Below are 13,033 nucleotides of genomic sequence, written 5' to 3'. Positions count from 1 at the left end.
GGACTAACTGATAAGATCTCATCATTAGGAGTCACGTGTTTCTACAACAGGAATGTCCTCTCATTTTCACTTACTTTTCTCTTCAACCTGTATTTTCCAATTCTAAACTCATGTGTCCATAAGCCCAAATATAAAACATAAACGGAATCCCATTGTAACCAAAAACTCTCTAATCCCTTTCAAAAATTCATTTACACTGTGAACTCTCCTATATCCAACATGGCACAAAGGCATACAATCTTTTATTTGGGTTAGATGATTTTGGAATTAAAAATTTTTCTTTAGAAATGTATTATGATGATGTATCAAATATTATAAATACCCTCCCCCAATGGTATCCCACATCTGAACAAAACTTATGAATAGTCACAGCAAGAGCAAAAGGTTAAAATTACAAACATCCTCTCTGGTTTTGTTCCCAGATAAGTTCAGGTCAGTCAAATTTGTTACCAAATAAATTTCATAAAAACAGGATTTCAGAATTACAGACTGACATCATGGATTTATACTACCAAGAGTTCAGAAACATGAGAAATAATGAATTCTGGTACAAAATGGCTGAAGGAGAAAAGATGTTTCCCTCCCTAAATATCACGTCAAAAACTATACAAATTAAATCTTCAGTAGTGTGGCAGAGCCAGGAGAGGTATCATGGATAAACTAGATCAATTTAGAATTTCTCAACAAGCTAAAAAGCCAACCAGATGGAGAGACCAATCTTCTGATTTTGACAAAAGAGAAGGTGAATTTTTTCATCAGAACTTCAGGATAACCCTGGATAAGAGTCAGCAGGGGCTGGGAAGCAGCGAACCATCACCGGTTGGTTGCGAAAATAATTGAAGGACCGAAACAGAGCCTCAAAAGATCCAGTTTTTTGGAACAGTGCCTTCTTTTTTTTGGCTTAAACAACAAACATTTATTTCTCACAGTTCTGGAGGCCTCCAGATCTGGTGTCTTCCCGTTATACTTGCACATGGTGGAGACCAGAGAGAGGAAGCAAGTTCTCCCTTTTCTTTTCTCTTTTTATAAGTAACATATTATTGATATACACTTTAATGAAGGTTTCACATGAAAAAACAATGTGGTTACTACATTCACCCATATTATCGAGTCTCCCCCATATCCCATTGCAGTTCATGGTCCATCAGTGTAGTAAGATGCCACAGTTCCACTATATGCCTTCTCTGTGCTACACTGTCTTCCCCGTGACCCCCCCCACACCATGTGTACTAAACATAATACCCCTCAATCCCTTTCTCCCTCCCTCCCTATCCACCTTCCCACATCCCTCCCTTTGGTAACCGCTAGTCCCTTCTTGGAGTCTGTGAGTCTCCTGCAGAACAGCGGCTTCTTACTCTTGCCCCAGGAGGACCACAGCTCTCCAAACAGGTTCAACAGGAAATCCCACATCTCAAATGGGAGGGCAGCGTTGTGGGTCACCAGGAGAGACTGGAAGCCTGATACCTATAGGTCAAGCTATTTACACATCCTCAAAGAAAAGTTTACTCTGAACTTGCCAATGAACAGGGATTCTCAACTGTGTTAACCGATACCTTACTCATTCTAGATCTGACTTGTTACAAATAAGATAAAAAATCACAGAACATTTGTGAAAACCAGTATCACAAAAAAAGAAATGCCAAACTAATTTTGTATCAGTAAAAACATATTCCCCCAATAGTTTTCTAAAAGTACAATGTCCTATAATCCTTGAATGTTATATAAAAGCAAATACAGCAGTTATAGCTCACTGGGGGGGCAGTGCAGATAAATGGTTAACAGAACACAGACTTCAGTTAGGCTACCTGGATGGGAATCTTACCTCCATCACTCATAAGCTGATGATGGATGACCTTGGAAAAGTCACTTGACCTTTTCAAACTTCAATTTTCAACATTTGTATAATTTTGCAGATTTTTGAGAAGATTAAATGAAATAATACATGTAAAATTTTATCACAATGTCTGGTACATTTTAAACTACATTTTAATCATAATTTATAATTATGTGTCATTTACTCAATCTTCATTCACACACTAATTTCTCATACTAATAGAACACTGACACTAATTAATTAAGATTTCAGAACTGGAACAAACTGAGATAAGCTTGCTCCAAAGAAATCAGTAACAAGTAACTGCTGTGTCATATACTGTAAAAATACAACAGCATTGTGTACTGGAGAAGTTCAACTAAAAAACAATTTACTTATACTTCAGTGTTACACAGTACAAGATACAAGGCATTTCTTAAACTACTAAAAATGGCAATCAATGCTAAGAAGGCAGGCAAGTCCAAAAGATATAAATTAATCTGGGTCAGCAGCTCTTTATTACCCATGAATTGGCTTCAGGAATATGTATCTTTCCTAGGGAATGGGTCTATAGATTTCTATTAGATTGCTACAGGGGATTATGATTTCTAAAGGGTTAAAGAATTTCTGCTCAAATATCAGATGTCTTGCTAACAATTTAATTAGAAACTTTTGAGTTCCCATTAAAACCTAACTTTGGAAGTGTCAAGTACAATACTATTGTATGGTTATGTGATCCCTTAAGAATGAGAAGACACAAATCAAGAAAGAACAAGTCTGGTACCAACATAAGAGATTGTGACTTGAATATGAAGAAAGCGTTTTTATAAAAGACAAAAGTTTGAGATGGGAGGATTTCTGTTAAGAATATACAGAATGAGTCCCCAACTCATACACTTTGGATAGTCTAGTGAAATATAAGATTTTATAATATTTAAAAATTCAGACCTAAAATATTATAGCAACATTCTTTTGCTTCTCTAAGTTTTAAGTACCTTACCTTAAATAATAAACCAAACTTGTCAACCATCCAAATTTTCTTTTGTGCCTCTTCTTCTGAGAGGCCATTTTCTACCATAGCCATTACTATAAGATTTGCAATTCCAAGAGCAGCCTGTCCAACGTAACAAAAATTAAATAGAAAAGATTAGAGTAGGTTACAATGCTTGAATTACTTCAATACATATGAAGATTATATGTTATGAAGAGTATTTGGCTTATTCTTCCCTCACAAATCACACAAGTTTGATTCTTTGTGATATTCTCTCTAAACATATTTTAAATTACTACAATGGAGAGGTTGAATTCATATCCTGTATCTCAACAAAAATACCAAGTTCATTATATCCCATTTTCCGATTCTAAAGGACAGTGTTGGTTTCAGGTTCTAAAAGTTTACAAAAACTTACCTCTCCTGCTCCAAGAAATAAAATTTTGTGTTCTGAGATCAGTTTACCCATAACTTTCTGTGCTGCGAGAAGACCAGCCAGAGCTACTGCAGCTGTTCCTACAAGAAAATAAAGATTAAAAAAAAATAAAACATGGGCACATTAAAGTAGATTTTTAAAAGTAGGAATCAAAACCCTAAGATTTGCTTTTTTCTTTACCTTGAATATCATCATTGAAGGTACAATATTTTTCTCGGTATTTTCTCAAGAATCTGAATGCATTATGATTTCCAAAGTCTTCAAACTGAATAAGTGTGTTCTGTCCATATCTAAAATAGCAAAACCCATGATTGTGTGGAAAATATCATTAAACAGCTTTCCCAATGTTCCTTATAATCACATTTTAAAATAATGTATTGTTATTTCACTTAAGGACATCTGTCAATTAGAGACTATGAAAGACTATAGTGAAAATGTAGAAATGTATTACTCATTCAGAAAAGTTCATATGGGGTGCTTAAAATGAATGTATACCATGGCAAAGGCCTGTATTTCTGACAATGGGAATGTTAGATATGGGATATTCATCTGTATAAAATCTTGCCAATTGGCTAGGAGGGTGCCCAGCATATTTAAGCATGAAATGGCTTCCTAAAAAGAAAGATTTTGTCTCCAAGTCTCAAAAAGTACGTATTTGATATGCATATTCTCTTACAGTAGCAGTGAAACAGCAACACAGAAGAGTCATATATTAAATAAAGAGGTTAAAAAGTAATTGCTATGTAAGTTCACTGGCATTCAGAAAAAGACATCAATGATCCTGGTGAGTTAGGGGAAGGGAAAGCTTGAAAAGGAAACGGGACTTTATCTGGGTCCTGAAAGAACACAAAGTAAAGAGGTAGGAAGAAAAGGTGTGCTTTTGTGACCCTGGATTTTCAAAAGTTTGGCTATATAGTTTAGAGTTTATATAAGGAAGAAATTGGTAAAGTATACTGGGACCAGATAAGGGAGAACCTTGAATGCAAAATTAGGGAATGGGGACTTTATTCTGTTCTGAGAAAGGGAAGAGTTCATGTACGACTCCGTTAGGAAGGATAAACCTATGCATGATGTGTAGCACATACTGGTGTGGGGAGAGATGAGAAAGACAGGAGAAGCAGCTAGGAGGTGACTATGACATGTGGACAAGAAGATCTGAAGCAGAAGCTGCCAGAAGTGAAAGGGATAATCATGAGACACTAGAATGAACAAAAAGAATCGAGACAAGGACCAACTGGGAAGTAAGGGGAGAGATGTTAAAATGTCAAGGCAACCAGGATGACTAAGAAGACACTAGCTGATTGTCCAAAGGAGGGAAGTGAGGGGCAGAGGAAAGATGGCAATCTCTGGGAGGATGGAAAGTTTAGTTCTGGATACGTCAACTTTGAAAAGGAATTAGTTTTTCATGTATTCTAAGTCCCAGTAATTCATAAGGTAGTGCAGGGCTAGATCGTAAAGAGTTTGGACCTTATCCTATGACAATAGGAAACAACTGATTTCAACCAAAAGAATGACATAGTAAGTACATGCTTTAAAAGACTAATCTGGTGGTAAGGTGGAAGTGAAATGCAGAGGAGAGAAACTGGAGGAAGGTTTAGAAGAATCCAGAAGGGAGATGAGCCTCTGCAGAAAGGCTGTGGCAATAGAGGAGATACATTTCTGAGGCATTTAAATGGTAGTTCGACAGGATCTGAGGATTGACTCATGCAGACTTCCCTCAAGGTGTCAGACAACTCAGCAAAGCAAGGCAGAGTATATAAAGGGTATCACCACATCCCAGCACCTCTAATCAGGCAAAAATCTAATCTCTTACCTATCTTCACAAGAGAGAAAAGCAAACAAAATGAGACTGTGGTTCCTTTTTTTTTAAAAGATGCTTTTATACACTCATACTTCTAAAAAATACCTGTCAGTAATGGCTTTCATAAACTCATCAATCAGATCATCATAACGCTGTGATCGATCTCTTTTCTGATATAAGCCCATGTAAAATGGATCTTTTAAGAGTGCCTATAAAATAGACCAAATGTAAAACCCAATTAAACAAAACAGTTTAAATACATTCTATAAAACAAAAATTGCAGAATAAAAAAATCGCTAATATAGCCTTTTAAGCCTTATTGCCCTTCCTTAAGAAACTTTCAATAGGCTTATTTTACTATTTATTATTTACACAAATATTGAAAGTGGAGTTTAAGACAAAGACTAACATCTAAACACAAAATGTTCCTTTTTGTATTATATTCAAAAGGGAACGTAATAAAATATATCTTTTAAAATACAGGAGGAGGATCAAAGGGGGAAAGTGATTTTACTCACTGTATTATCAGTTCCTACATCAATACACACAGGCAGGCATCGATCAGGCCGTATTCCTGCACAAGCTGTGTACAAACAAAGCTTTCCTACTGGAATTCCCATTCCATAGACACCCAAATCGCCAAGACCCAGAATTCTCTCTCCATCAGTCACCACAACAGCCTTAATTACAAAAATAAAAGAAATTAAAAGTTGTCAAACAGAAAAGCAATTTTAAAAAGGATTTTCTTCATATATTTTCACTCTCACTTTTAAAAACAGATTTTTTTGGGGATTAACTTTCAAAGTAAACCAACGAAGCACACTTAGAATTATAGGAATTCTAGAATCTAGATGTATAAAAGTGAATTAACTAGATTTGATTTCCCTTTATCTTTAGTTTAGATGGACTGCTTCTGACTGGGGGATCAACTTAAATATCTTCACAATGACTAAACAGGGGAGAAGCAAGCAATCTATTTTGTCTGATAGAGACAAAATATAAAAGAAAAATAAGAGTTTAGAAAAAAATAACATGCTACCCAATATAATAACTTAGGCCAAACAAGAAAAACCTTAACAATAGTGAAAGAAAAAAAGACTTAAAATTAAAAAAATATACCTACCTATAAGGTTTTTAAGATGATAAAGAGAATTTAACTATCTGACCCAATTTCTTGTAGATTATTAGAATTAATCATTATCAAATACTATTTTGGTTAGAAGACATGTGTAATAAAGGCAAATAAGATTACTGCCTGTAATAAACACTAAAGTCTACTAAAAGACCTTAAATAAGCTGTTAGATTTTATAAAAACAGCCAGATTGACCAAGGTTTATATTTGTAACATTGAGACTAAGAGTTTTATATTTGCTTAAGGACCTAAATCTATCATAGATTTAAAAGAAAACATACATAATAGGTCCTCTTACCACTCATCAGAATAAAAGTTTTAATGGCATTTTAATGTATTTTCTCTACTTGATTATTAACTGAAATACAAAAGGAATACAGAGAGGGCAGGAGACACCAGTATTGATAATGAGGAGGCTCACTGTGCTAGCTCCCATTTCTTTCCCAGAGTCAAACTCTATACCACTAACCCATTTGTAAGTATTACTACCATGATTTCCTCAGAACAGTAAATCTACATGTATATAAGTGCAAAATAAATCAGAGCAACAATGAAAAACTGTTCTTGGAAATTTAGATAACTTACAATGAAAAAAAAATGCGAAAAGGAAGGTTGTGCTAATTAGTACCTTAACATGATTTTCTGGCCAGTTATCCACAATTGATCTAACATGACCTCTGTCTGAGATTGAAATAAATAATCCCCTGCAATAGAACAAAAACACCTTTGCATTTCATAACAGTTTTTGTTTTTTCTAAGTTTTTGTTCATAATTGGAATATTTAGGTATTTTAATAAAACATCAAGACATGGTATAATTTCCAAGCAGATTCCAAGCCTACTGGCTTATTTTCAAACATTTTCAACTACTTCAAATTCTAACTGATTGCTCACATAGGCTGCAACAAAGATTATTAAATGATGTGATCGTTTTACCCAAGAACAGATGTATCTACATCTCACATTCAAATAACTCAATACACCCCCAGTGAAAGGAATATACAAATCAACCCCTGATGCAGGAGAGCAGAAGGCTAAGTAAACTGTTAACATTCACTTAAACTAAAAATTTGAAATCTGAAGGAACAGGAAGGGAGACAAGTAAACTATAGTAATTTCACATAAGAGAGGATATCCTTGAAGCACTAGGAAAAAGTGAAAAGTTATTTTAAACACACAGTATATTGTTATCCAACTGAGAGAGTTAATACAGATTTTTTAAAAAGAAAGAGGAAGGGAAGGAGGGGTGGGGAAAGAAACACAGGTTCTAGAAAATAGGTGAGGCAGAGGTGAGGGCTAACAGGTCCCCAGTGCCTTCAAACTGATTTTTACTTTGGCCTTACTATCCTAGATCATATCAGTTTAATAGTTTCTCAACCACAGCAGCATTGTAGAATTATCTGATGAGCTTTCAAAATGCCGGGGTCCCACCCCTAGAGATTCTGATGTAACTGTCCTGCTAGAGCTCAGATCAATTCACCAACCAGAAGCTTTTCTGGGACCCTGAATAAATGATACACAGTATCTGTCTTCAACAAAAAGCCATGTTCTTTTTCATTTCATGTCAGTTCTGAACTCTGGGTACACATCAGAACCATACCAGGAACTTTAATGAAACACCAGCCCTTGGGCTCATCTCTAGACTAACTGAATCAGAATCTCTGGGCGTGGAGCCCAGGCATCAGTATACTCTGAAGTTTCTCTTTGTCCTTTAATCGGGATTGAGAACCACTATTCCAAGTGAATGAGTATATGAGAGCAACCGCTGGGCTAAACATAAGAAATGTTTAAGACACACCAATTGATAGCAGCACACAGGACAGAACAGTGTTGTCAAAGCGTCTTCTCCAGGGAACACCCACAACCCCATCACTGATGGTGCTCATTACAATCCAGACCTCCAGACCTTTATCTTTTTCATCAGAATCGTGGGAATAGGAAGGACAGCAAAGTTGGCAGGGATCAATATTTTAAGTAAATTCCACAGGTGTTTAGTATGTAAACTAAAGTTTGAAAGCTGCTACACAGATGAGGGGAGGTTGAAGATAATGCTATTACATGTTGTTTGAATTTCTATATCCGTTTCAATATGTAAGCAGGACATGGAAAAGACATATAAGGATTGACGAAAATGATAATAGTTTACAAGAACAAGACAAGAAAACTCGAAGTAAAAATAGCATTTACATAATGTTTATAAATTTACAAAGTCTGTCACATCAGTTTCCTCATCTGACCTTCTCAGTGCTCTTTGATTGGTCCAGGTAGCCTTATCTTATGAGAAAACAGATTCACAGGGATAAAATCACTCACTCGAGGACTTAAGTCAGTGCCCATTTCATTACTCTTTCCACTTAAAATATGGCAGTGCTAGAAATATTTGAAATTAAAATTTGTGGAAGTTCATAAAAAAGAAAAAAGAAGAGAAATTGAAGTGGACAGAAAATGAGAATCAATCTATTAGTTTTGGTCAGATTGTCAAAAACTTTAACAGTAATTCTGGAGAATCTGCCACGAGAATTAAGAGTACCTTTTCTTGGGTACACAAATGCACAATTCCTCTAATAAGATAAGGAATGAATAATATTATTTCTATAAAAATGAAAGATATTAACATGTTGGATTTTTACTAACCCCTTTTTATCCAGATTAAGCTTTCGTGAGGGGGCAAATGTGGTTAAGGTAAGACTGCAACACATAAAATAGAAATGTAACAGGTGTTACACAGTGCTATTTTTCCTACACAATACTCTTTTACAAATACATTTTTAAAAATAAGCCTTACTTAGGTCGTCTAAAGATATGTCCATATTGGGAGCAGGCAAGACCAACTGTTGGTGTATATACAATTGGCATCAGACTTTCGATGTCATCTTGTAGGATTCTATAAAACAATTTCTCATTTCTTTCTTGTATTCCCATTATATAGATGTATCTGAAATTAAGCACAGTGAATAATGTCTAAATCAGCCAGCATTATGTTCAAAGTTTTGGCATTTGAAAGTTAAATCTAAACATCTAATATTTAGGGCAAACCCCCCTTCCCCTCAACCCTGCCAGAAAACAAAACCCTGTATTATTATTTAACACCCAAGACTAAAACGTAACAGAAATGAAAATGTACTTAAATGGTAGATGATAATGATAAAGCAAATAAAACAAAAAACAGCTAACATTCATTGAGTGAGCCCTTACTGTAAGTCAGGCTCTGTGCCAGGCACTGGAAGCATTACCAGGAAGCTCCCCACCCCACCCTGAAGGAACTAGAGCTGGCTCTTGAACAAACTGACAGGAGGTTAGAGGCATCAGCCGGTGTGCAGCTGAAAATCCACGAATAACTTTTGACTTCCCAAACACTTAACTATTAATAGCCTACTGTTGACAAGAAGCCTTATAACATAAACATTTGATTAACCCATACTTTCTATATTTTATATGTATTATACACAGTATTTTTACAATAAAATAAGCTAGAGAAAAAATTTTTTCAAATTATTGCAAGTGTCCAAAAAATTTTCCACTATATTTATTGAAAAACATCTGTATAACAGTGGACCTGCATAGTTCAAATCCATGCTGTTCAAGTCAACTGTTATCTTCAAGGTGACCAACATAAAAATGGAGGCAAAATAAAAGAACACAGATGTCGCACAAAGGCAATGGTCAATTCATATACACAAGTAATGGCTTTTAAAGAATAAAGTTGAGAAAACAGAGAAATGTTAGCTTGAAAAACCAGTAAACACCTTGAATTAAATATGGCTAAGACAGACTCAGCAGTTTTCATCCAAACTTGCTTCTCCTCCTATTATCACCTGACAAACTGCAGATCCCATTCTTGATTTCCTCTCTCCCACCCAACCCTACCCCAATCTAATGACTTGACAAGTCCTACAGAGTCTACCTGCTAAGTACCTTACTTCTATTTGAATCCATCTATTTCCTTCCCCCACCCCCATCCAGGCCACCCTCATTGCTCACCTGGGCCACCTCATGAACTTCCTGACTCAGCCTTATACACACTATGTTGCTCCCCTGCTCCATCTCTTCTTCCCTTAAAAATATAACTGATCATTTCTACTATCCCAAATGGCTTCCTAACACCAGATAAACAGACTTAAGCTAGACCTCTGCCTACACTCCAGCTTTACCTTCATACTGAACTTACTTCAGCTCCTTAAATGCACCACAACTCTAACTTGGTGTTGGTACATGACATACCCTCTGTCTGGAACCCCCTCTATTCAGGCACAGTCCAATATCCATGCTCTCTCAATGCAGCTCAGGTGGCACGGTCCCCGGGTCCTCTTCTGCCTGCTCTCCTCCCCCACCACACAGACACACACGTTAGAGTTCCCTGTTTTCAGGTCCCATGACACCCTGCTCCCTCTTCTGTAATTCTCACTCCACCTCTTGACTTTCTGCCTTCCCTCCAGTGTAGATGATATCATAGGTTAGGGATTCTCGCCTTAAATACCTCTGTATTTCTAGGAACTAGCAAAGTACATGGAATATAATGTGTGTGCAAATATTTGATGAATGAACAAATGAGGACAAGTGATTCCATTTAGAAGAATAAAATTTTCTATATAGCTACCACACACAGAACTAGTATGTATAGATAGAAATAAAAGAGAAGGAGATTTCTCCTTAGTTATAAGAAGAAAACTAACAACTGGGCTCCTGAGATGGAACAGCTTTGGGAGGTAGACAGCAGAAATGCTAAGGAAAGAGCAGATGACCCATCAGGCATGAAAGAGGGAAGCCATGTGATTCCTGAGCCTCCTCGCTGTCATCACGCTCACCTTTGCTCCACTCAGGTCACTCTTCCAAGCACCTTGCAGTGCCTTGCTGTTCTCACCTAGGGTTGTTCCAGCTCTGGAATCCTGAAGCCAGTGTTTCACTCCCCAGTCTGAACCCTCTACCCTTTGGCTACACATGCGGTTGCTTCCTGGTGCTTCAGGGGATCGATAAGTTCACTTCCTCCCATCCAATTAGCTCCCTTCTGGCTCCTCGCCTTCCCCACTGTGGATCCCACGCTCAGGTGTCTCACTCTGAACCAACCTCACCCTTCAAGAACACTACATCACTGCCACCTCCTTCCAGGGCCTACCTTTTCCACCAGTGAACTCCCTGAAGGCAAGGGGCAGAACTCTTCATTTTTGTAGTTTCAGAGCTTTGAACATGTCTGGCATGTAACAGCCCTAAATGAACATTAACTGAATGAATTTTTGCAGCATCTTTGCCTGTCCAACAAACCCCAAACCTGAATTAATGTTACAACTCACCTTTTCTGTAGAAAAATAACATTGCTGGGCAGAATGGCATTAATAGGAACAAGATGATGCCACTAAGCCTTCTGGGCCCACACTTACCCCTTTAGCTTGTCCTTGTTCAGCTTCACCTTATGGCTAAACGGCTCTTCCAAACACTTATCATTCTTCACCAATTCTATTCAACCTTGGCCCTTCTAAATCTTAGCTAAGACCTTCATATTCTACATCACATGGAAAATCAAGGTCATCAAGTATGAGGAGATCTTCCATCACCAGCAAAGTTTATCTTTATTAATACCTGTACTTACCTTTGCTCTTGCCTCAAAGAATGAGCTGTTCTTTTTTCTTGTTCGAGTCCAGTGTCTACCTCTGTACTTGATCCATGCCCTTTTCCTTTCTCTGTGATTCTGTTCTCTCAGTATCCTTTCTCCTGGGCTCATTCCTCACAGCTGCAGACATTAAATTTCCTTATTGCCTGAAATGTGCCCCCTTAAAGTCAAGTCCTGCTTTACTTACTGTTCAGTATCTTTCTTCCTCCTCCTCCCTAAACTTCTTGAAAGAGCCTGCTTTTCCTCCTCTCCCATTCATTTCTCAGTCAATTGCAGTGTTTTTCTGGCCCCATCAAATCAAAGAAACCATTCTCTCCAGTCACCCATTATCTCCTATACTTAACCAACCCAACAGATATTTTTAATCCTGTATTCAGACTGATCCCTGTACCCAGAATACCTTGCCCTTCTTTCTCATTTTGCCTGCTGCCCATAACACATCATTTAAAACTTGGTTCCAGCAAACTTTAACTGATTCCTTAAGTTGGGCAAGGAGCCACTCTTCGTGCTTTCAGAGTACACTCTGCATGTACCTTGTTCTCACTGTCCCACACACTATAGTATGGAGTCCAGAGACAGTCGCAGTGTGAGAATCTATTGATGAGCCCCTAGGAGGCAGGGGGGTGCTTTACTGGGGTGGCTATACATTCTAGTGTGCCCGGGACAGCTGCAGTTACTCCTTTTTTATTCCCCAAAGTTTCTTGGATTGGATGATATATTTCAGTGGCTAATATAGTATTACACGTAAAGCAGATGATCAATACAGGCTGTTGAACAGAATGTTGTAAGTTAGATAACAGCCTTTACTTCTGCCATTTCATTCATTCAAACCTGAAATGCTCTGATTTTAAGCATAAAAAATTTACTTCTGCTAAATTCTAAACAGTGACCACACATGAAGCACTCGCTGAAGTGAAGAAAACATAATCATAAAAATAACAGTTAAATGAGTAAAATACAAACTTCCTGTGAGACTATATATTTCACATTCCATAATAACCATAACACTCCCAATTTTTCTGATCAGAACATCCGTAAAACACTAAATATCTAATCAACAATCAACACTTACTTTTCCAAAGGGCCATTCATTTTTTTTATGTTTCTGTGGAATCGTAAGGCTTGAATATCTTGTGTCTCTATTTTAGGAGGTAGAAGTCCTTGAAGACCAAGCATTTGTCGCTCCTGCAATGTAAATGCCATTCCCTAAAAGGAGAAAAGGATTAAATATTATTATTACTGGGGTAGCAATAGT

At 37.0% G+C, this 13,033-nt stretch overlaps 1 protein-coding gene across 3 annotated transcripts in view; it reads right to left on the bottom strand.

The window, feature by feature from the left end:
- ME2 (malic enzyme 2) overlaps positions 1-13,033 on the bottom strand; it is a 58,048-nt gene that overhangs the window by 22,937 nt on the left and 22,078 nt on the right. For all 3 annotated transcript variants that reach the window (XM_073213077.1, XM_037016578.2, XM_037016586.2), the window contains exons 3-10: positions 12,851-12,984; positions 8,959-9,108; positions 6,803-6,878; positions 5,560-5,721; positions 5,147-5,250; positions 3,421-3,530; positions 3,223-3,320; positions 2,814-2,927 (exon numbers count right to left, since the gene is read on the bottom strand). In XM_073213077.1, the coding sequence (XP_073069178.1) occupies positions 2,814-2,927; positions 3,223-3,320; positions 3,421-3,530; positions 5,147-5,250; positions 5,560-5,721; positions 6,803-6,878; positions 8,959-9,108; positions 12,851-12,984 (948 nt within the window). The remainder of the gene's footprint in view (positions 1-2,813; positions 2,928-3,222; positions 3,321-3,420; positions 3,531-5,146; positions 5,251-5,559; positions 5,722-6,802; positions 6,879-8,958; positions 9,109-12,850; positions 12,985-13,033) is intronic.

The sequence above is a fragment of the Manis javanica genome, chromosome 9 (genome assembly GCF_040802235.1).
Source record: "Manis javanica isolate MJ-LG chromosome 9, MJ_LKY, whole genome shotgun sequence".
In the NCBI taxonomy this organism is placed as follows: domain Eukaryota; kingdom Metazoa; phylum Chordata; class Mammalia; order Pholidota; family Manidae; genus Manis; species Manis javanica.
The sequence above is the reverse complement of the archived record's forward strand: the minus strand, read 5'-3'. Positions and strand labels throughout refer to the sequence as shown.